Source organism: Bemisia tabaci, chromosome 4, assembly GCF_918797505.1.
Source record: "Bemisia tabaci chromosome 4, PGI_BMITA_v3".
Taxonomy (NCBI): domain Eukaryota; kingdom Metazoa; phylum Arthropoda; class Insecta; order Hemiptera; family Aleyrodidae; genus Bemisia; species Bemisia tabaci.
The window spans coordinates 10,286,574-10,304,149 of NC_092796.1; the positions used below are offsets into that span (position 1 = coordinate 10,286,574).

Sequence of the window (17,576 nt, forward strand, 5' to 3'; positions counted from 1 at the left end):
AATTGATGCGATATATCGCATGCCGTTCTGACACAAAATATGGCGTCCATCGAATCACCTTAACAACTAATCGAGAAATTCTGTGAATTTGTCAAAAATTTCATATTTTTTCTCGAAAGAAAACGGACTATGTATTTTCCCCTCGAATTTGGGGACTCACGCACGGAGGACCAAGTCAATAGGAGAGGTCGGACAAAATTTGGAAAGTTTAAAAGCTTATATCTCAGTTTATACAAAACTCTGAGGTTCTAAAAGTGGTTTCACTGCTTTCCTTGTGAAATCTGCTGCTAGAAGCACCCCTGAAAATTTAAAGTGTGACGAAATAAATATCAAAATTTGCAGTTTTAGTCAAAAATTTCATGTCCGACCTCCCTGAGTGACTCGATCTACTGTGTGCGATATGCATCTTTGGATGTGAAGTGAACTTCCTCAAGCTGATTGCGAGACGAAAAGAAGAAGATGAAGACGACGAGATGGAAAAAAAAGAATTGGAGAAAGAGGAGACGGTGCTGAAGCAAGAAAAAGAGAATAAAAAGGAAAGAGAGGAGGAAAAAATAAAAAGAAAGAAGAGAGAGAATAGAGATAGAAGGAGGAAAAGAAAAAAAACTTTTTTATGGGAAGTAATGGGCCTGTTGCAAACTTTTGCTAGAGCAGAATGAAGAGTTGTTTCCTATAGATAATGCCTCAAAAATCACGATGAGCGCATCGGCAAAGTCTGAAATGCACTCATAACTTCACAATCTGCGTAAGAAATTTGCGTTATTTTGAGCTTCCCGCTTCAAAAACGATATTACTGCACAGGTGAACATTTTGTTAGAGGAGTCGCTCCATCGTCGGCAATATTCATCATGGCCGACGCTTGCGCAGTTCCTCGCGTAATTCGAGGAGAGTTCAAGGTCAATTAAGGCGGGCGAGGAAAATATGAACGTAAACACGCCGATTGTTATATGGTTTAATCCTGTTCAAGTGTTATCTCGTCCCATCACACGTGTTTTGGCGGACTGGCGTCGGCCATGATGAGTATTGTCGCCAATGGAACGACTCCTCTAACAAAATGTTCACCTGTACCGTAGTATCGTTTTCGAAGCGGGAAGCTCAAAAAACCGCAAATTTCTTACGCAGATTGTGAAGTTATGAGTGCATTTCAGACTTTGCCGATGCGCTCATCGTGATTTTTGAGGCATTATCTGTAGGAAACAACTCTTAGTTTTGCTCTAGCAAAAGTTTGCAACAGGCCCATTCAAGTTAGCAGAAATAAAGTTGCTACGGATCTTGTAACATTAGACTCTCGGTGCCTAATTATTTTTTGAGTGCATACCAAGTTAAATCATGAACCCACTTAGCTTTGGACTTAAATAAAAATCTGCAAAATTTATCTACTATAAGACAATACTAATAGTGGAGAACTAATACAGCGGTAGCGGGTTTGCCACGCGAGTTTCCTGGCCGTGGACTTCTGTCCTTTGGACCCCTGCAATTTCTGAGGATGCACATTTTTTGAAACGGAAGATCTGTCAATTATCTAAAGCGTTGGTTACACGATAGATTTGCTCGTCAATATGTTGAGGTCATGCACCTTCTTGAAAAAAGTACGATTTTTACAAACCTTGTAAATTTCAACCGCATAACAATGCAAATCGGCCTTTGTAAGGCTGGCTGTAATGATTTTGCCCCCATAAAAAGTAATATAATACCACAGAAAATCCATCGCATTATTCTCAAAGAGTCTGCCTCTATCTTAGAGTTTCATTCCTTTTAATTTTGGTTGGTATCTAGGTTTTTGTATTTGAACCGCGTTAAGCAGAAAGGATTCGAGACACATCAGCTATTTCTAAATTGAATTGGGCATTTTAATTTTTACATGAAAACGGTTGTGCGGATTTTTGTGCAAATTTCAGTGACTTTTTTGCATAGTGCGAAGCAAATTCTTCAAATTTTCAAAGGAATCCACACAAACGTTCTCTTTTAAAATGAACGTATTTCTGCCAAACGGAACTATGTGCGTTAAGACATGATCCCTGACACCCATAAGAATATTTGCATAACAGGGCTCACGTCATAATGCACATAGTTCCGTTTGATAGAAATACGTCCAAATATTAAATTGCATCTCTTACTTCGCTACTTCTTTGTTCTCCTTTTTATATTTCTTTCTACTATTCAATTGTATCTATATACACTGCATCTGTCGCAGTTCACTTTTCATTGTCTTTTATCTTCTATACTAATAAAGCAGACTTCACGTTGATTGACTCACTCACTGACTGACTCACTCACTCACGTATCAGCGGATCTCGTGAACGGGAGGCCGTGTGACCTTGAGATTCCGCACTGGGATCCCTCTCTACCCCGAGGCGCCGGATAAGGGAGGATTTCGCGATCCGCCCGCCGGTTCGCGGGATATCGCGGTCCGCGTGGGTCGATTTTCCCGTAAGGACAACGAGTGCGAGAGAGAGTGCGAGCGAGATGGAGCGATTTCCACGTTTCGCGCTGAAAGACAGCTGATAAATTTTACGTGTGTTCTTCTGGTACGCGCAACGGGTGCGAGGAAGATGGAAGGGGTTAAGCGTCCAACGAGTGCGAGGAAGATGGAACGAGTTCGGCGTCGCGCTGTTGGAAACGCCGCGCCATGATTGTTGCGAGCTCCGACTCGTGCATCCGTTGTCGGGCTACTCTCTCAGGGATGTGAAAATCTGGAAAATCTGTCCATGCATCGGCATAGAATAAAGAGACTGACGTAGTCTCTTCATTCTACGGCATTGGTTCGCGATTTTCGCGATTGGTTCGCGCATTGGTTCGAGTTTCCTTCCGTTTTTTTTTGGAAGATTAGTGAAAAATGTGCTCCGCGGAACCTTTCGTTTCGTTTTGTTTTTTTTTTTTTTTTTTGAAAAAAATTTACCTGCTCAAGTTCGAGAGTAAAAAAATTGTTGTGATTTAGTCTTCACGTCGCCTGGGGTTACTTTTTGTTACTTTTATCTTGTTTTGAGATGATTAAGACAAATTCTCGGGAAATTTTGAGAGAAGCTGTTGCTTGGCTTCATTAATGAAATAAATAAATAAAAATGGAACATAAAGACGGTGTACAACGCTTCAATCGGAGGAGAAGCGGGGGTTTCGCGCGCATTTCATCAATATTTGACTCCGATCGTGGAACCGAAACACATGAGTCTTACTTGCAAAATTTTAAATCATCGCTAATGCTTTTTTTTTTTTTTTTTTTTTTTTTTTTTTTAATTTCAAAACATTAAATCTTATATGGGGAAACCGATGGTTACATCCCATAGTTCTCGTGAAATTTAGATTGGATTCTTCCAATTCGTTACTTTTAACAAGCAGAATTGAAGCGAGCAACTATTTGAACTCCGGAGTGGGTATGTGGTATCATACAAAATTGAAGGAAAATCATACGTTTTCACCCATCTCAAGTAACAGATGTTTATGAGTTTTATGCGCACATTTACGTAGTCTTAATTGAGTCAGAAATTCGCGTGTATGCCACGATATTGATGTGAATCACGCGCAATTGTAATGATCTTAAAAATTCGCTAGGAACACGACGTATTTGCCGTGATACCGTGGTGATTATCGTGTAATTTCTAATTTGTTTTACAAAATCCCTGGAAAAATCAAGTTTTCTCCGCGATGTAGATGACAAACCCGCCATTGCTGTGAATTAAACGAAACCGCTGGCTAAATCCCGTAATTTCCGCGGCTGAAACTCACCAGCTAACTTCAATTGAACATTGAACTGACAAAAGTAACAAATCTTCATGAAAATAACCAACTTTTGATTGGGTATTTTTTATTATTATAATTATCATGTGAGCTTATTGCAGAACGGACCAAAATAGCAGCATACTAAATCTCTACTTTTTAATCAAACCAATGCGTCTCGCCAATTTTGAAATAGTAGATAATAATTCAGAAACACAATTAGTAACTGATCACTAATCACAGTGATTGCTGATGGTGGGGTTTTCCTGTGCGTAGCACGGGTTTCCTGCTAGTCATTTAATAATAAAGGTCGTTTAAAAGAAAAAAAAAAAAAAAAAATCTTAGAGTTTGTCTAAATTATTGAATTGTTTCTTCCATTTTTTGTATTTTTTTAATGGATGAATAATTGTACTCCATTGCAAGGATCTATTTTTGTAGTTGAAGGGCTGCATTTCATTCAAATTTTGCGAAAAATGGCTCCCTAAGGTTCCTACGTCAGATACCTCTCACTTTAGACCATCCTTATTCGCAATTATTCGCTTTTTTATCCTTTAATCGCAATGAAAACGGTGTAAGACCTGCCTGAGGAATGGCGCTATTTAAGGAACGGAGCAACCAGACCGTATTAATCAAGGAGAAACCAAGTCACATCAGTCATTGCCAAATTTTTTAGAAAGATTTATTTTTTTACGGAGCAACGATAGTGTAGATTCTCGTAACAATTTCAGGGAATTTCCTCTTCGGCATAAAATAAAATTCCTAAAATTTTCGAAGGAATCCGTACAACCATTCTCCTGCAAAAAAGTAAATTGTCTGGTAAAAGGACCCCGCACACCTCTTTTGGGAAGCTGCACCATGAAGAATTGCCTTCTGACTTATGAATTTCGATTCTCCTCAAGATGCTGATCAAAAGTTATAATTGCGCCAACTTTCTACGATGCACCGTTTTCGCAAAAAAACCTATGAGAAGATTCAATTATTCGGTGATAAAAAGCCAGAAAGATTCCTCATTTCAGTGCTCGATTGACAAGCGGCTGTGTGTCAACAAGGAAATCATGGGGACTCCCGCACCGAGCGGCAGTCTTATCTCGGATTCCGCACGCCGTTTTGCTCGACCACCATCCAAATCAGATTCTTGAGGAGCATAAGAACAGGAAGTCTGAACGTCTGCTTCTACCGGGCGAGTGCGGGAGGGAGATAGCCCCTGAGTCGGCAGGTACAGATAAGAAGACGGACACATTCTACGTTTTTTCCTTATTCACATCGGGCCTCTTCTCAATGCTTTGTTCTTTTTTATTCATAGTCGCCGAATAATTGAATCTTCTCATGGGTGTTTTGGGAAAACGGTGCATCGTAGAAAGTTGGCGCAATTATAACTTTTGATGATCAGCATCTTGAGGAGAATCGAAATACATAAGTCAGAAGCCAATTCTTTATGGTGCAGCTACCCATAAGAGGTGTGCGGGGTCCTTTGGCAGTGACTGATGTTGTAACTTGGTACCTTTCTGCATTAAACGGTCCAACTATGAATAATGGAACCAACGATTTTCCAAATCACGTAAACACCTATCTCTATTTTGGTGGTAGAGGGGTGGTGTTTTCTTATATTTTTTCGGTATAATCAGTCATGTCTGATTTCAAAAAAGCCCTCCGAAAGAACATACATTTTTTGGAATTCGAAGGTTGTCAACAAAGCGAATAAAACGGGGTTTCTTGTTTTCTCATTCGCAATTTTGGAGCTTCCGTGCTTTGGAAAATAATCGGTGCGATTAAAGGCTAACTAGAGTCCCTTTATACCCAGAGTTAAGACAACTCACTTTTGGTTGGGCCAGGGTTGGGCTGAAAGTGGCCTAAAAAAAAATCCAATTCTGATTGGTTCTCGCTCATGGAAGCCGAAACGAGTGCACCAAGATGGCGGTACCTCGTATGTGAACAAGAATAATGAAAATATTACCTAATTGGGGTTTATCAAGAGTAAATTGTTATTGCCATCGGTCCAAAATGAAAATAGATTAAGAAATTATTCACAAATCAATCTCATTTTCTTTTTAATTGATCAATTTGTTGATGTTGTTGTTTCTGTGTGACAGACATCGCAGGATTCCTGATCCTTATCCCCCAATATCGTTCGTTTGGGTGCACTCGTTTCGGCCTCCATGGCCAGCCAAGGCCGGCTGTCAGTCAGCTGATGATCGAGTTGTCGTAACTCTGGGTATAAAGGGACTCTAGTCCAGCATAAGATACTGAAAAATCTCGCGTTTTCTTCGGAAAACTCACGTTTGAACTTGCACTGTAGTCTCCAGAGCTTGTTCTCTCATTCTCCGGCTCGTGCGGCCCCATGGTTTCTTCATGGATGTTACTGGCTTTCGGCTCATGCGAGTCCTCCTCCGCAGACTTCTCTTCATCTTTTCCTTGTTTCGCTGCCGTTCCTTTAAGGTCGCTTTCTTCTCTGTCATTGGGATGAGGCGAGACATGGATCCCTTGCGACACTCTCTCTCCGGATGGGACATGTGCTTCCGATTGGCCCTCTCCGTGGTCCTTTTCCTTTAAGATGACCTGCAAGAAGGATAGATATAATTCGGATGAGTTTTTTAAATCAAAAAGTTCAGTGGGGGATGAATAAATGAATTGTTTTTGAAAAGGAACAAGTATATTTTCATATGAGCCCTTGAGTGCTTAAAAATATATGCAAACTAGAGCTCATCTGGAAACGGACTTGTTTCAATTTCAAAACAACTGATTGAATAATGGTTGGGTGTAGAATGGAAAAGTGGGAACATATTTTTTCCTCAACGCCATCGTTTATAACATCCCACTCTCTCTTTGAAGTCGAATTCAAGGGGTACGGGACTAAGCACTTAAGCAGCGGCGGTATAAGCACAGTGCCTCCCAGAGCAACCCTTAACCATACAAAGTATAACTACCCTCATCTACGTGAACTTTCCTATTTTGCAACTGATAATTATTTTTACAAATTAAACAGAGAACTCTCAAAAACATGGGAGCCTCCGGTGCATTTCGACGGTAAAACTACCAGACCACATATCAACGGTGAAACTACCAAACCACGTATCTCGGTTTGCGACGTCGCAGACTTCCTGTCATACTTTATTTTTTAAATGAAAAACTACTTAACATCCAGTCTTGAAAATTTCTGTGATTTTTCCTCTTTGTGCGGAGAAAATTCTGTGAAAATTTCAAGGAATGATATTGATTTGATCTACTTCAAAAAAATAAAATGCGAGCGTAGATTTTTAAACACCGCAAACGAGATACGTGGTTTGGTAGTTTCACCGTCGATATATCGGTTTGCGGCGTTGCAGACTTCCTGTCATACTGTAATTTTTAGATGGAAAACTACTCAACGTCAATTCTTGAAAATTGTCCTGATTTTTCTTCTCTGTATGAAAACTTCAAGGAATGATATTGGTTTTGTTCTCCTCCAATAAAATAAAATGGGAGCAGAGATTTTTAAACGCCGCAAACGAGATACGTCGCGTCGTCTGATAGTTACATCGTCGATTTAAAATTCAGACGAAAAAGTATAAGTCAAAGGGAATAGGAACCTTCCCTGAAAGTCTCTTTCTCCATGAACGATCAAAAGTAAATAGTCCGTTAGATATTCAATGATAGGTATGCCAATTTCGAAGTTTTTATTCGGTGTGATAGTTTTAAGAGATAAAGTTCAGCGACTCTCTTGAAATCATTCTTAAAATTTAGTTAAAACACTGGCGCGCATGCTGTCTCACCTTAGGGCTCTCGTCGTGGATTTTCATCGATTGCCTTGGGGTCTCGATATTTCCCGCATGTGCACCAAGCATGGAGAGAAATTTTGGATCAATGATTTTTGATGGATGCACGTTGGTGGGGTCTATGAGGCTTGCTATTCGCATATCATCAAGCGCATTGCCAAACGCCGTCGGCGTGTAAAGTAATAAAAAATTCACTACGAACCACAAGAATTTCATTTTCACAGGTAATTTTTGGTCAAATTTAAAATGGAATTTATTCAATTTTTCATGGACTGGGCAGAATTTTGAAGAGAAGCATGATGCCATAACCTAGAATAAACAAGGGGGCGACTCAGCTGATTTGGTTGGAAGCAGAGACGTTCCCATGTTGCCAAACTGTGGACAGTATTAGACTAAAATATTCTCTGATTTCCTCTCATCCCATAACCTGACTACAGAGGTGTTAATGGCCATGTCTGCTAATGCACTGATCACTTCTACTGCAACTTAAATTCCCATCTCATATGAAATTGCGAGTGACCGGCGCAACTTCATAAGAAAATACACTTATTATGATTTAATTTTTTTTTTTTTTTCACTGTGACTTTTTCCTTATCTGTATAAGTGGAGTAGGGGTAGGCCTCATGGACACCCTTAATTCCACCCATGACTGTTGGTAAGATAGCAGAGAACCCGCACTGTGCGGGGTCTCTGCAACCTGTTCTACCGTATGAACATTCGAGAGTTGCCTTTCCCGGATAAAACATGTATTTTCGAGGAAAGTTAATTCATATCCTTGAAATGTTCAGATATTCTAGACCAAATTGCGAACAAAATTGTCTGCAAAATTTGAAGGAAAATATTCAAAATTTTGAAAATGAATTTTGAAATTTTTTTCTTGAAATGTTCAAATATTCTAGACCAAATTGCGAACAAAATTGTCTGCAAAATTTGAAGGAAAATATTCAAAATTTCCCCGATATATTTGTTTTTTATTAAAGGAAATTTAGCAAAATCTGAAGGCTCATACGGCGTTCTTCCTAAGTACGGCAGTATTGCGTCTGACAAGAGAAGTATACAGCGTTTCCGCTCTAAAACTTGTGTCGGAATCACACGCTGAATGTGGCTTGAATGTGGGAGTCTTCGGCCCAGCAAGGAGGCTAAGCAACCATTGGATAATGTCAGATTTGCCTGAACTTTTCGAATAGCTTTGATACAAATTTGGATGAAAATAACTCGAATTTGCGACATTTCAGCCGTTGAGCGATGACGGATGACTTCCATATTCAGCTGCCAAAGTCAGCGTGTGATTCCCGCTAGCAGTAAAAAAAATGAAACAACTTAAAAGCAACATGGAGGAATGGAGATGTTGCATGTGTGAAGAATTTGTGATTTGACTATCGATTCATACGTAATTGTTCGAGAGAAATACGATGGTGCCACTGATTTTCTCTGAAATCAACTCCCAAGCTCAAAAAAAGCTCTCGAGTTGAGGCCAAAATGGAGGGGATATCCCACGCTATCATGAGAGTCCGCCTCTACGTCAAAATAAACTCTCCATTGTCTCCATGCAACGACAGGGAGCAAATACATTAGCAGTGTTGCCGTGTTTCCAATTTTAGAGTCCCCAAATAAAGTGGCAGCTCTGTCAATGTATTTGCTCCCTATCTCTGCACGGAGAGATTGTCTTGATGTAGAGGTGGACTCTCAGGATGGCGTGGGATATCCCCTCCATTTTGGCCTCAACTTGAGAGCTTTTTTTGAGCTTGGGAGTTGATTTCAGAGAAAACGAGTGGCATCATCGTGTTCCTCGCGAACTTTTACGTAAGAATCGACAGTCAAATCGCAAATTCCTCACACATGCAACATCTCCATTTGCAGAATGGGATTCATTACAGGGATCTGCGGAAGCGCGGGAGGAGGGGAACTAGGAGAGACAGAAGAACGAGAGCTGGAAAATGAGGACGACGACGGACCGAGTTGGAGAGGAAGCTGTTTTCGTCGACGAGGGCGTCGCAAGAGGCGGGCTGTGGCGGGATGCGCTTGCCGACGTATTGCCGGATCCAGTCCAGGTAGGGGCAGACGTACATGTAGACGTCGATCCAGCCCTCGGCGCCGCACTCGGGGTCGCCGGCGAAGGCCCGGACGCAGAGGGGTGGCGTCGGGTAGAGGACGTGCGCCACCCCAACCAGCTCCTCCTCGCAGATGAGCGGGCCCCCCGAGTCCCCCTTGCAGATCCCGTGCCCCGGCGTCTTCTCCAGGCATAGCACCTTCTCCTTCCTCCTCCTGCAACAGGTCAACCACTTCCATGGGCTCAATCCTGGTCAGAGTTAAGAAATTTCATGAAAGATTATAAAAAGAAATTTCATAATGAAATTTCATTTAACACGCAGAATTCAGGATTAAACCCTTGAAACTTATGAATCTCCTTAAGCATAAGCGGTTCTACGGGGGTGCCAGTGGGTGCCGGGCACCCCCAAGCAAAAGTACGGTTACCGGAACCGTGAAAGAGGCTTTTGGGCAAGTAAAAACGTCGAGAAAAAATTGTAATATGAAGCTCAAAAAATTGGCAATATTTTTATTTCATGAATTTTTGAAATCTGCAGGTGTCTAGTATTCAATGATTGTGGGCAAGGGATGATGGGAGGAGGGGGGATCTCGTCATTTTCCACCTCTGAGCACCCCCAAGCATGAAGGTCTAGAGCCGCCCATGTCCTTAAGTTCATTTATAGGCACGTGGTAAGCTGTGAAAGGGAACTTTAGAAATGCCCTGAAAGTTGAGTAAAACAGCAAAAACATAATTTTGAATTTTTTATCTTAAATTTTGGTTGAACACCAAAATAAATTTTACGGATAAAGTAAGACGTTAGCTTTCATATTTGGAGCAAAACAAATTTCTTGACTATAAAGAATCCTAGTACCCCCTAATAGTATATCGTTCTTTTTGGTACAAAAGGGAGGGATCTTGAACTATCTTTGAAACAATTTAAATGATTTTTTCATTAGCCTCTGATTTTTTCAGAAATTAACAGTTTGAAATTTGAGGTTAGGGTCCCCGGTCCCCCTCCCCATGATGAGCCAGAACTGCCAGAAGAGAAAGAGTAGTAAGAGAAGACCAGAAGAGAAGAGCTGAGAGAAGACCGCGCTCCAACTGGTCTAATTGACGGATATTATTCTCTTTGAAAATAAAAACAAATTCTGTTAGAAAAAATAAGCATTTTTGACATTTTGTCGGTCGAAAGAAATTTCATTCGATGAAATTTCTTTTAGCAACTCTGATCCTGGTACTTTACACGGGGAAAAAAACTTCGAACGCGCTCTCTTAGAGCGCTCTTAAAGCGCGTTCGTAATGAACGAGTGCGTGAAATAATGGGAGTTGAGGAAGATATTGTGCACGATATCAAAACCAGGCAGCTGGTTTGGTATGGACATGTGCGGAGAATGGCAGATTGTAAGTTGCCCAGAAAGGTATTTGATTGGGTTCCTCCCGGAAGAAGGCGGCGTGGACGTCCAGTAAAAGGTTGGCGAGAGGGAGTGGAGGGGGAGATCAGACGGTGTAATCTGCCCGATGATTTGTGGGAGGATCGATTCCGATGGCGATTTGGAGTCGCAGAGCGCTCTAGTGCGCTGAGGTAGCGACTTGATATGTATGTAAAAAAACTTCGTGCATGGGACCCGAAGTTTAGGTCATATGGATCTCTGAAGTTTTCGGATTGAGCATCTAAACACTTTAGGTCCAGCTGCTGAGGTTCGGATCACACATCTGAAAGTTCAGTTCTTACGTCTGAAGCACTCCGGTTTTCACATCCGAAAAACTTCGGTTCTCACATCTGAGGTACTTCAGATGTAAGAACGGAAGTTTCAAATGTGCGATCCGAACCTCGACAGCTAGACCTAAAATTTTCAGATGCTCAATCTGAAAACTTCAGAGATCCACATGACCTAAACTTCGGGTCCCACGCACGAAGTTTTTTTCTCCGTGTGGTATCTCAGATATGTGACCCGAACTGCAGTAGCTGGATCGCACACTGGAAAAAGAGTAACGCGCTATATGGACATTCCGTCCGTTCCGGGCTCGGAGGCGGAAGCGGGAAGTTACGGGTGTAGGGGCCGTAGCTTCGATTGCTCCGGGTGCCACGGCCGGAACTTCCGGCCTTTGACAATGAGCCCGGAACGCGGACGATACGTCTATTCATATAGCCCGTAAGGATGGCTCCCAGGGCCGGAGTTTTTACTTTCTCGCTCCCCTCGTGGGTAGAGGAAGTATTTTTCAATGCATAGAAATCTTACAAAAATTTACTAATTTTAACTAGCTGTCCGTTGAATTTGTCTCCGACTGAATTGAAAGGCACATTGCCGTGAAATGGAGCCATGATTGGCAGGCCCGCCACATCCCATCTCGGGCCCTGGTACCAATTTTCTGGCCCGGGCCCCTAGAACAGGGGGGGGGGGGGGCTTCCCCCGGGAAATTTTTGAAATTTTAAATCTATTTGGACGCATTATGAAGCTCTTATGATGGAGATTTTCCATCAATATCTGCAGAATAATTACGCCTTTTTGTTTACTTTCAGCACCAAAAACTTTCGAATTGTTGCATTCAAAACATCTATAAATTTTTTTTTGAGGGGGCAGATGATAATTTTCAATTCTATGGGGAGCCGGGCCCCCCTGGACTCCCCTTTCGTACGTCTATGGCAAGGGAGTTAAGCCACTGAAGTCGCGGATGCCCAGAAAGGAGCCTCTTTGCATCCGACAACGGAAGAAAATGAAACACAGTTACTAAAAGTATCATTCTACATATACTCAAAATCTTGAAAATCTCTAAAAAAGTAAGAAAAATTTTATAGTGCCCTAGCGTGTTTTTGAAACTTTATTCACCTTTTGCGGAATTTTTAGGGTAATTTTTTCACTTTTCCCTACGAGACGAGGGTTACACATGAATTGGACTGCATTTTGCAATTCGGAACTATAAATTCTGGCTCATCTGAAAAAACACTTATGTGCATAGGGAAACTAATGGCACATACGTTGTTTTTAAACCGGGCCAGAATTTATAGTTCCAAATTGCAAAATGCAGTCCAATTCGTAGTGGTTTGTCACTGCGTCACGGGCCTCTCCAGGGCCCGAGCCCCGGTACCAAGGACCCAGTATCCCCCCCCCCCTTGTGGCGGGCCTGATTGGTGCTAGATACTATACTCACGGGCTGACGCAAGGACAAGATTCGTCGCCGTGCGTGGCGATGACGGAGACGAGTTGGAGCGGGCCCATGTTCCGCTCGGTGAATCTCTCTCGACCCCAACCGGCGGCCGTGCAGTTGCCTTTGCGAGGGCTCTCGAACCACGGCTCGCCCCGCAGCTTAATGCTCGACACGTAGACGTTGTCTAGAATAAATGGCCGATCTACCTGAAAGAAATTCCCTCTATTACTTCTCTCACAGAATCTGAAGTCTATGCTGCCATGATAAGGAAGAACGCCGTATTAGAGTCCCTTTATTCTGAGAGTCAAGACAATTTGAATCCATTTCTGATTGGTTCCCGTATTTTAGGCCTCCACAGTGTCACAAACGGGAATAAAGATTACATTTTCAGCAATTGCAAAGATTATAATCTGGAATGGACCAGGGAATTACGGGTTCGGCAAGGAACAAACGGAATGAGAGGAGGAACGGAGAAAGGCATTTGAGAATGGGCCGATCAAAGATTACGAAAAACGTTTAATTTCTGTAATCTTTATTCCCGTTTGTGACATCCATGAGCCGAATTGTCTTGACTCTCGGTATAAAGGGACTCTACGCCGTATCAACATTCGAGAGTTGCCAAATTCCCTTCGATAAAATGATTATTTTTGAGGAAAGTTACGAATATTTTTCCATTGAATTGTCAGAGTCTTTGGGTGAAATTGCGGACAAAATTATCTGAAATATTGGAAGGAAAATATTTACAAGTTTACCAGAATATTCGTGTTTAATCGAAGGAAATTTGGCAACGCCAGAAGGTTCATGCGGCGTTTTTCCTTAGCACGGTAGTACGAATGGCCGGTGGAATGAAAATTAGTGACAAGAGTACAAGATTTCATCAACACCCGGTGATAAGGGACCGTTCAAATATTACGTAACGCATTTGAGGGGGGGGGGTTGAGCCAGCGTTACGGTGCGAAACAAGGGAAAGGGGGGACAGGCCCAGCGTTACGTAACAAATCCGAGCCAGTGGATGGGATGTAGGGTTGCGTGACGAGTGCGTTACAAGTGGTAAGGGTGGGGGGTTAAAAATCGGAATGAGGCCGTTACGTATAATACTTGAACTAGAGTCCCTTTATACTGAGAGTCAAGACAATTTGAATCCATTTCTGATTGGTTCCCGTATTTTAGGCCTCCACAGTGTCACAAACGGGAATAAAGATTACATTTTTACCAATTGCAAAGATTATAGTCTGGAATGGACCAGGGAATTACGGGTTCGGCAAGGAACAAACGGAATGAGAGGAGGAACGGAGAAAGGCATTTGAGAATGGGCCGATCAAAGATTACGAAAAACGTTCAATTTCTGTAATCTTTATTCCCGTTTGTGACATCCATGAACCGAATTGTCTCGACTCTCAGTATAAAGGGACTCTAACTTGAACGATCCCTAAGTAGACTGGCATGCTGAGGAAAAACACCGTATGAACATTCGAGAGTTGCCAAATTTCATTCAATTAAATGTTTATTTTTGAGAAAAGCTATGAATATTTTTCCTTGAAATTTTCAGGGACTCTAGGTGAAATTGCGAACAAAATCATCTGAAAAATCTGAAAAAAGAAGGAAAATATCCAAAAGTTTACCAGGAAATTCGTGTTTTACCGAAGGAAATTTTGCAACGCCTGAGGGTTCATACGGCGTTTTTACTAAGTACGGCAGTAGAGCGCGGGTGCAGAAACTTCCTGACCATTTGATAGCGATGGCGTGACCGATGACGTGAAACTATCCAAAAGCTACGGGATGAGAAGGCCGTCTCTGTATGGTATGAAAAGCTCGGTAAAAGAACATTTCCCTCGAAAAACCTTGATGGAAATCACGTAATTTTGGCGAAACCGTGACAGTACCTTTTTTATAGAGCAAAAAATGTCTTCATTTGAAAATTTTGAGAAATCAGATCTTCAAGGTGAGGATAATTTGGATTACATTTTGCAATAAGGAGCTACTATTTATAGCTCATTTTAGAAACAACATATGTGCCATTGGTTTCCCTATGCGGATGTGCGTTTTTATGAAAGAGCCAGAGATAGTGGTTCCTTATTGCAAAATTTAATCCATTTGATAAACAGTAAGGGGTGGGACTTTCGGGATCCCTGTGGTAGAATAGTATCAGGAGCGTCATTTGAGGGAGAGGAGGGGGGGGGGGGGGGGCGTTGTGGAATCGGGCCGAAGAAAACCGCTCGACAAGAAGAGGAAGGAAGAGAGAGAGGCGGGAAAATCCTCGGAGGGATTTTGGAAGACGCGTGTTTGTCGCTCCCAAGGTGCAATCTGAGCCAAAAAAAAAAAAAAAAAAAAAAAAAAAAAACCTTTGCCGATCTTTTTGACCCTGCAATTGATTGAAATTGCTGCATATTATTGCTGTCAAGTAATTCATTTTTGGTTGGCTTATCAGCCGTCCGTTATGAGAGGCTGTCTCACACCCAAGAATGGCGGACTTTTTAGGGAGGTAAATGAGTAAGTGACCCAAAATTTGGTTTTATTCACTTAAAGCACCGTGAATTTCACTTAACCAACATGATTTAACAAGTATATCTATTTGAATTGGTATGGTATGGGCATGTGCGGAGAATGGCTGATACCAGGTTGCCGAAGAAGGTGTTGGAGTGGGTCCCCCCGATAGGCGACGGAGAGGGCGTCCAGCCAAATGGTGGGTAGAGGGCATCCGTGAAGAGATAGAGAGATGCCAGCTTCCGGAGGATCTCTACCATGACAGATTCCTGTGGAGTGTAGGCGTCGTAGAGCGCCCTCTAGCGCGCCGTAAAAGCAGCTCATACATACATACATATTATCTATTTGATAGACCAATAAATTTCGAATATGTACCAAAATCTCCTCTCTGCACCTGCACCCAAAAATGCTGCTCTAAATGGACCGCGCTCAACAGAAAGGAACCAAGCCACATCAGCTGTTGCCAAATTTGACTGGGCAATTTAATTTTTTGCGAGAGAACGTTTATGCGGATGTCTTTAAAATGTTTAAGGAATTTGCTTCGCACTATGGAGAAAATTCACTGAAAGCATAAAAATCCGCACAACCGTTTTCATGTCAAAAATTAAATTGCTTAATTATATTTGGCAATGACTAATGTGGCTTGGTTCCTTTCTGTTTAACGCGGTCCAAATGTGCTATACATACCTAATACTTGAACGCAAACCATCAGGGTGGCAAAATTTCATGAAAATTAAAATCTCGAAATTTCATGTGAAATTTCAGAAATTTATGAAAGATATTGAAAAATACCGGCTGCTTTTCACGTTCCGCAAAATGTGAAAACTTCTATTTTTGTATGTTTGAGTGCGGGTTGCATACTCTAGCCCCTGAAAAGTATGAACTATATCACAGCTTCGTGGAATTTCATGAAATATTTCACTGAAAATTCCAATCTTTCATTTCTCTCTTACGTGTTTCATGCCACCCTGGAACCCATAATTCATGTCTCCAGCAAAACCTTAATCGCATCTATTAGGTGGGCGAGGTGAAACTTATACCTGAACCAAGGCTAGATCTCCGTTTCCTGGATTGTGCATTCTGGGAAAATCTGGGTGTTGAACCAAGCGTAAGGCTTTTCTCCGCTGGGCCGCTGAAGTTGAGTCAGCACGCCTTACGTTGCTCTGTCCCGCTATTACCTAAAAACAGGGAGGGGGGGGGGGGGGGTTACTTTTGATCAGTGCTCGTGAAAAAATTAAATGGATAGCATTTAGCAAAAAGGAACCAGCGCAATTACAGTGTTGTTAAAATGTTGCTTCTTCATAATTATCTAATAAATCTCCGAAAATAGAAAATAGTTGTTGCATCCAGTCAAAAAATGTTGTTAATTTTAAAGGGAAATAATGGTGTAAATTTTAATACTGTACATATATTCAGTATTTTTAAAAGGAAAAAATAATTTGCACGATTTAAAAACACTGTAATTACGCTGGTTCCTTTTTGCAAAATGCGATCCAAATAGCCGAGAAAAATGCTCAATGCTCCAGTGGCGAGCGAAAGGAAATTTGCGCCGAAACCCATAAAAAAAAACCCTGTAAAAAGAGTATTTCCTAACAAATCACGTGCGTTGACTAAATATTTTTTTTTAGTAGCCTCATTAATTATTATAATGAATTTTCCTCTATAGCTATAATAAAACTTCAATGCGTGATTCGTAGCACGATCTGACGTTCGCAAAAAATCGTCATTTTCATCTCGAGAGAACGCAACTGCATTTCAATGTTGCCAAATTTCCCCTCGCAAATTGAATTTTAAGGAGGACAATCTTGGAACATTTTACTGATGTGGGTATCTTTTCATCTGATGCGAAATTCAGAAAAAAATTAGAAAACAATTTAGGACGACTTTTCCGGTAAAAAGGGCGCATGAGGCTTGCAATGCTACTAAGATTGTGTAATTTTTATAGCGTTTGCGGCAGCTGAAATTAATTCACAATCGACTTCAGTGGCGTAGACAAAATGGGGTCTGACCCCCCCCCCCCCCCCCCCTTGGCCCTTAGGCTCGTTAATTGTACCTTTTCTATGACTTTTGGAGGGAGGACATAAAATATTATCATGGACGTACACAAAATAATGTAAATTTACCGTCATGGACCCCCCCCCCCCCTTAAAGAATTCCTAGCTGCGCCACTGATCGACTTACTTCCGTACAATAGTTAGGAAAAACTCGGAGCAAACTCAGGGAAAAATAGGTGAATTTTCAACTGGAAAACTCGATTTCAAAATTTTAGCGGGCGGCTGGAAGTCTCATACACCTTTTTATCGAAAAGTTCCTCAATTGCACAAGTATATCGACGGTGTAAGTCGGCAATCACAGGACTCGGTTTGCGAAGTCGCAGACTTCCTGTCATGTCATACTTCATGTTTCAAATGGAAAACTATTCAACTGCAACTCTTTAAAACTGCCGTGAT

The 17,576-nt window shown here is 41.6% G+C and overlaps 1 protein-coding gene across 4 annotated transcripts in view; it reads right to left on the minus strand.

The window, feature by feature from the left end:
• LOC109033447 (uncharacterized) overlaps positions 1-17,576 on the minus strand; it is a 74,699-nt gene that overhangs the window by 19,408 nt on the left and 37,715 nt on the right. For 2 of the 4 annotated variants that reach the window (XM_072299288.1, XM_072299290.1), the window contains exons 2-5: positions 16,167-16,304; positions 12,646-12,848; positions 9,422-9,731; positions 5,992-6,270 (exon numbers count right to left, since the gene is read on the minus strand). In XM_072299288.1, coding sequence (XP_072155389.1) covers positions 5,992-6,270; positions 9,422-9,731; positions 12,646-12,848; positions 16,167-16,304 — 930 coding nt within the window. Of the gene's footprint in view, positions 1-5,991; positions 6,271-7,463; positions 7,797-9,341; positions 9,732-12,645; positions 12,849-16,166; positions 16,305-17,576 lie in introns of those variants that run through there. The other 2 variants (XM_072299289.1, XM_019046071.2) reach the window with 2 other exon arrangements.